The sequence below is a fragment of the Dipodomys ordii genome, unplaced genomic scaffold, assembly GCF_000151885.1.
Source record: "Dipodomys ordii isolate 6190 unplaced genomic scaffold, Dord_2.0 Scaffold43, whole genome shotgun sequence".
Taxonomy (NCBI): Eukaryota; Metazoa; Chordata; class Mammalia; order Rodentia; family Heteromyidae; genus Dipodomys; species Dipodomys ordii.
This window is the reverse complement of record NW_012267259.1, coordinates 11,786,488-11,793,472: the sequence shown is the minus strand read 5'-3', so window position 1 is coordinate 11,793,472 and position 6,985 is coordinate 11,786,488. Positions and strand designations below refer to the sequence as shown.

The 6,985-nt window shown below is 47.0% G+C and overlaps 1 protein-coding gene across 1 annotated transcript in view; it reads left to right on the top strand.

The window, feature by feature from the left end:
- The first annotated feature begins 8 nt into the window (after positions 1 to 8).
- The window catches only part of Kdsr (3-ketodihydrosphingosine reductase), a 25,847-nt gene continuing 18,870 nt past the window's right edge, over positions 9 to 6,985 (top strand). Inside the window, exons 1-3 of the mRNA XM_013018905.1 lie at positions 9 to 140; positions 4,059 to 4,148; positions 6,106 to 6,162. Coding sequence (XP_012874359.1) covers positions 33 to 140; positions 4,059 to 4,148; positions 6,106 to 6,162 — 255 coding nt within the window. The 5' untranslated portion in view covers positions 9 to 32. The remainder of the gene's footprint in view (positions 141 to 4,058; positions 4,149 to 6,105; positions 6,163 to 6,985) is intronic.

Here is a 6,985-nt window from a genome sequence, read left to right as displayed (position 1 = left end):
CTCGGCCCCCCCCACCGGCGCCCGGCCCCGCGATGCTGCTCCTGGCCGCCGCCTGCCTCGTGGCCTTCGTGCTGCTGCTCTACATGGTGTCTCCGCTCATCAGCCCCAAGCCCCTCGCCCTGCCTGGCGCGCACGTCGTGGTAAGCGGCCTCCTGTTGCTGCGGCCCGGCCCGGAGCGAGGGAGAGGGTCGCGGGGGACCTCCGGGGCCCGGAGCAAGGGAGAGGGTCTCGGGGGACCTCCGGGGCCCGGGCCGAGGGGGAGGGTCACGGGGGACCGCCAGGGTCCGGGCCGAGGAGGAGGGTCGCGGGGGACCTCCGGGGTCCGGAGCGAGGGAGAGGGTCGCGGGGGACCGCCGGGGTCCGGGCCCGAGGTTGGGGGCGGGGGTGGGGGCCCACGGCCTCTGTCCAGCCTGGCGCTGCCCCTCGGGGCCGGGCGTCCGACCTCGGGGACCCGCCTCCCCCCCTCGCACTTCTCGCTTCTCCTGATGTGTCCCCCCCACTCCCCATGGCACCTGCCGGCCGAGTTCCTGGGGATGCTCCTTAACCCCCGAGCACCCACACGTTGGGGAAATTTGGGTCCTCAGTTTACCCATGCGACCACAGGCAGGCTGAGAAAGTTTGGGGAGCTCGCCGCCGGCTGTGTGTTTGCGGGGAGAAGGTGTGAACCCAGGGGAATTGGGGCACAGCGGGAAACGAGGCTCCGGGCGTCCAGGGCAGCCCCGGGACCCCGAGAGTGACGGAGGACCGCGCGCCCGCCGTGCGGGGCCGCTCCGGGCTGTGGTCTGCGTCCCCGCCGCGCCCGCCGGCCTCGCACCGCGCGTGCAGGACCGGGAGCCAGCGTGTAGGGGACAGGCCGGTCCTTGAGCATAGCTCTCTCTGGTAGAGTTACTGGTGTGCTTCCCACGACTGCCACTGGAGATGTGGAGGAAGGTGAGCACTGTAGGTTCACCACCCCGGGAGAGGAAAGCAAGGAAGGCTGGGGAGGCATCCTGAGTGCTGCCCGATTCGCATCCACAGGAGGACTTCTGCCCCAAAGCATGGCTTTAAACACTTGAGTTCTTACTTAGAGCCCGGAGCTGATGGCTGGTGCATGTAATCCTAGCTACCCAGGAGGCTGAGATCTGAGGCTGGTGATTCAAGCCAGCACAGGCTGACAGATCTGAGAGCCTCCAGTTGACCAGCAAAAAGCTGGAAGTGGAGGTGTGGCTCAAGTGGTAAAATGCTAGTCTTGGGGGAAAAAGCTCAGGGACGGTGCCCAGGCCCTGAGTTGAAGCTCCAGTACACACACACACACACACACACACACACACACGGGGCACACTGAATTCTTTAAGAACTTGCATGTGCAAAGTATAACATGGGAAATAAAATAGTTAAAGGCAAAGGCAGAATGAACTTTTTTTTGGCTAGTCCTGGGGCTTGAACTCAGGGCCTGGGCACTGTCTCTGAGCTTCTTTTGCTCAAGGTCAGCACTCTACCACTTGAGCCACAGCAACACTTCCTGCCTTTTCTGTGTATGTGGTACTGAGGAGTCGAACCCAAGGCCTCATGCATGCGAGGCAGGCACTCTACCACTAAGCCACATTCCCAGCCCCAGAATGAACTTTTTGACTCAATTTATGACCGTTCTAACTGACCTCCACACATCTAGCTGTCTCCATTGAGCTCCAGGTCATGGGTATAGAAGTCTGGATCACATTAAATAGGACGGACAGAGGTTTTATTATTTCCACTTAATACTGTAAATGATGCATCTATGGCCAATGATATGTACTGTACACAGCTCTGAGTGATGGGGCTCGGCAAGAATAGCTCACACAGTGTGACCATCTCTTTGAACTCCCCCCAAGGAGAGTGAAGTGCAGTACACTTGAGATTTGTCAATAGTGTGTGGCACAGGAGAGAAAGTGCCCTTCCTTCCACCCACTGTGTGGCAGGAAAAACCACTTGGGGCTGTCTCCTGCTTGGTTTGTAGGACAGTTCTCTGCTCCTACTGTCTGCCTACATGTACCAGCGAAGCTTTGCTGCACATCTCACACGCTGGATGCTGCTGATTTCAAGCCTCCCTTTTTTGGATTGACTGGGACCAGCTCTCCTGGCAGGAAGCCAGCTCAGGGTGCCCTTAATAAGAGCTATATGGTGTAGTTAAAGAGACAGTGATATTTGAACAGTATTGCAATGAAGAAGTGGGAAGTGACTTAGAAAAGGAAAAGAAAAAAAGGAAAGGAGTGTCACCAGCCTGGTTTCAGCTTATTACTTGTCAGACAGATTGTCATACAATTGCATTGTTTTTTCAGCCACCATGACCATCTCTGATATTTCTTAAACAACATTCGGAATAACAGCCCAGAGCTGGTCTAATTCTTTGCTGCCTTGTAAGTCTTAGGTAGCTTGATTAGAAAGGAGTTTCATGTGAACCTTGGCCCAGAAGCTCAAGATAACTCCTGTTATGGAGAGCTTTTCAACCTTATGGGACTGTAAACCTTGTTTTCTGTTTTTCAGTAAGTCTTCACTGCCAGTTTTCCCTACATACCCTTTAGGAAAAAAAAGAACAGCAATAATGTCTTTTTTCCATATAATACTTTGGATCATACCAGTTTTCTCAGTCATCCCATAACTTCATTAATTCATGGCCTAATAGAGAAATTTTAGTTTGGGGCATCAGATTGTTTTTTCAGGGAAATGTGTGTCATAATAGATCATTCTGCAATTTAATATAGACGTGTTATTTAGCAACTGCTTATGCAAGGTTGTGTGCTAGGAACGGATGAGATTGGTGGGACTTAGTGTTTGCCCTTAAAGAATGGGCAGTCTGGCCAGGGAGCCACGACATGCCTGTAAGTAACAGATAGACCATGACAGGTGAGGACAAGGTGGCAACAGATTCAGGAGGTTTATGGAGAAGGGTGTGTGGAGCGAGCCTGCGGGGTGAGTCTGGTTTGGAAGTGTGGCTGTGGGGTGATGTGGGGTGGAGAGAAAACTGAGGGGTAGTCATGTTATAAACCTTGCAGGGACATTGCTGGGAACCCTTCTGGGTGCTATGGAACTGTAATATCTAGTGAAATCTAATAAACCAAAACAGCCCACAAAATACTCAGATCTCAGAGACAGCATTTAGTCTGGGCAACTAATCTTTAGGAGATACTTGATTAATTATCCACCAAATAAAATCTCTCCCTTGACGACAGATTGAAGTTAAAAAGAAAGGAGGGATAAGTGCAAGTTAACCTATACACCTTTGTGTAGGAGTGGCTTTATGACATATTATTAAAGTTGTAGAATAGAGGGCATTTCTTACAGCATGAGTTATACGTAATTAGAACATATTTGAAGTAGTCCAAACATCTGCCTAAAGGGAAGTGACTTAAGTTTTGATACAGTTCTTTAATGCAATATTGTGAAGCCTTATAGATCTTCCACATAATATCCACCCTCCCCTCAACCCCCCAAACATACACCTGGAGTCACAAATCTGTGGAGATCACTCCCTGGCCCTTGTATGTGTTACACTGGACCTTTCCCACTGACCTACATCCCTAGCCCTGTAACTTAAGTTTTTAAGATCTAGTCTTGCATAGGTGTGCACTAAGAAAATGAGATCTGCTTGCATTTAGAGTGAGATGGAATACTTCCTAGCTATAGTTATGAGGCTCTTTCCCTCTAGGGAACTCAGAAAAATATTTTAGGCCTGTGATTTGTTTATCGCTCAGGATTGGCTTATCATCAGGCCCTGCTGACAGCATAATCTTTCAGAACTGTCCTTATTCCAAACATTGTGTTTGATATAAAGAAGTGCTGAGGGCTGGAGGCATGGCTCAGTTGAGCAAGTTGAGCAGGCATGAGGCTCTGATTCAAATCCTAGTATCTCAAAAAAAAAAGTATGGTTTTCTTAGGTGTGTTTTTAGAGCATGATATCATTACGTTACATTACTTTCTGGCGCTGTAGCATCCTGGGTAAGGCTCACCACTGAGCTAGACCTCCCGTCGCCTCACTGTTAAATAAACTTACTGCAGAGGAGAAATTGCAACTGCTAAGATCTAATCACTTTCATTCCTAGGTTACAGGTGGTTCTAGCGGCATTGGGAAGTGTATAGCTATCGAGTGCTATAAGCAAGGAGCGTTTATAACTCTGGTGGCACGAAATGAGGTAAGTCCTTCTGACTTACTTGGTGTGGGTGGGAGAGACTTGGGCTGCAAAGGGCTTGCTTCCCTGATGGGAGGGGTGATTCCTGAATTACTGGTTCTTGCTTGTATTGATAGGCCAAGGACTTCTCTGTTGAAGGAAGAGCAGCTCAGCAGCCATTTACTTAGTGTTATTCACTCATCAGGTAATATCACCATAGATAGCACAGGTTTTGAAACAGAGAAAGAGCTGCTTTCTTAGCCATAGGAACTCACTGTGCTGGCAGCTCAACAAACCTGAGAGTGTGTAGGTGTTCCTGCTTCTGGATCTGATACCCCAGGTGTGCAGGGCTTTATAAATTTTCTGCAGACTTTGCTAATGAAATGTTGTGCACACCAGTGAAACCAGAACATCACAGGGCAGTTTCATTCCAACACATTTACAGGAGGGTTTTTCCTTGTCACGCTGATGAAGGGTCTGTTTTTCTTAAATCTGTATCCCCTTCCCCTTCCTTCCTTCCTTCCTTCCTTCCTTCCTTCCTTCCTTCCTTCCTTCCTTCCTTCCTTCCTTCCATTCCTCCCTCTCTTTCTTTCTCCTTCCTTCCTCTTTCTTTCTTCCTTTTTCTTTTTTTCTTCCTTTCTTTCCCTTCCTTCATGTGTTTCCCTCCCTCCCTCTCTCCCTCCCTCCCTCCCTCCCTCCCTTCCTTCCTTCCTTCCTTCCTTCCTTCCTTCCTTGCTTTCCAGTTATTGGGACATGAACTCAAGGCCTAGCCAGTGTCCCATAGTTTTTTTTTGTTGTTGTTCAAAGTCAACACTCTATTAGAGCCCTAACTCTACTTCCAGCCTTTTGGTGGTTAATTGGAAATAGTAGTCTCATAGATTTCCCTGCAGTCCTCAGCCTCCTAAGTATCTGGGATCACAGGTGTGAGCCACCAGCACTTGACATTCAGGGTATGTATTTTTGGTTCAGCCTAGTTTTTAGAAATGGAGCCTTGAGGACTCCTAGGCTAGCTTTGAACCTCTGTCTTCCAGGTCTCAGCCTCCTAAGTAGCTAGGATTTTTAGGTGTGAACCACTGGCTCTTGGCATCATTTTGTGAGTTTTTAACAAGGCTGATATTTGACATAAGAGCAGCGAAAAAGTAGATGGGGACCAGGGGCACAAGTGGCAGGAGCTGACCGTGGGGGCCCATGCCCATCATCTCCACAGGTGCAGGGAGCCTTCTGGAATGGAGAAACTCTAGTTTCAAATGTGATTTTTTTTCATTCCATATTTGGCAGTCACAGGAGTGTATCTTTATTAAATAGAACAATATAATTTTGTTACAGACATACTCATGTTTGGAGAAGAACTTTACAATAGTATAGTTAATTTATTTCTAAGACATGAGTATTCTGTAAACTGATACCTTAACAATAAGCAAAACAGACCTGAGACTGGAAAAGTTATTTAATTGCATGGGTTGGTTTGCTGATCTTAACAGTATTGTTTTGAAAGTTGCCAGACATAGGTTTGCCCATCTCAGTTATATGAGAGTCATGGGTAGGAGAATCACTGTCCGAGGCCAGGCACAAGCATGAGATTCTAGCTGAGACAGAAGCTAAATCAAAAAGGGCTGTAGGTATGGTCCAAGTGGTAGAATATGAACGGGAAGCTTAGAGTTACAACCTCAGTCTCTTCAAAAGAAAAAACATTGGATCAATAAGTTGGCCATCAGCATTATTACTGTTTATTAGGATTTTGGAAATCATTTGTTTTTCTGTTACCTTTCCTTGTGACCAGTATAAAATCCATTGTTATTACTTATTCATAGCTTAACACATTTTACTTTGTTCTTTCATAGTCTGTAACCCATAGTTACTCAGTGTAGGGCTGTTAGGTGTGCATTATAGAATAAACGTTTGTTGCTTTTTTCCCTTTACCACAAGCAAGCACACAGCCGTGTGGATAGTCACAGGTCTAAGGGCTCTGTTTTGCTTCCAGGACAAGCTGCTGCAGGCGAAGAAAGAAATTGAGAAGCACTCCATTAATGATAAACAGGTAAGGCACTGTTTTCCGTTATACTTTCCATACCTATCCATATAGTTGCAGAAAGGAAAAAAGTTTTACTTTACTAAGAAAGCAGCTGTGCTTTTCCTGATTAAAATACGTAGTGATAGGCCGGAGGCATGACTCAGCAGAGCAGTGCAGCCTGGCAAGCACGAGGCCCTGAGTTCAAACCCCAGGACTGCCAAGAAAAACGAAATAAGTAAAAATAAAATACATATTGAACTCTTTTTCAGAAGGCCATGTTTTTTTAATTGGCTAGGAGCTTAGACTGTTACCTAAAAAAAAAAAATGTATAGACCTCACACAAACGTATAGACCTCTACAAATGCTCAGATAACAGTGTTTTATTTGAAAATGATGTCATCTCAATTATTTACTTAATTCCCCTTACATAAAATGCTTAAGAATTAAGGGCATTTACTTTTTCTGGTTGTGGAACTTTTCATGAATAAAATGATAAACATAATGTATACTTTAGTATAAAACGTCATGATAAATTAATAAGTACATTGTTTGTATACATTGTGTGTGTGTGTGTGTATGTGTTTTGATACTGGGCTTGAACTCAGTGCCTGGGCCCTACCTGTTAGCTCTTTTCCGCAAGACTAGTGCTCTACCACTTGAGCCATAATTCCACTTCCAGCTCTTTATTGGTTAATTGTAAAAGTCTCACAGATTGGGGCTGGGAAGGTAGCTCAGTGGTAGAGCGCTTGCCTTGCATGCATGAGGCCCTGGGTTCGATTCCTCAGCACCACATAAGCAAAAAGAAAAAAGCCCACATAAGCAAAAAGAAAAAAGCTGGAAGTGGTGCTGT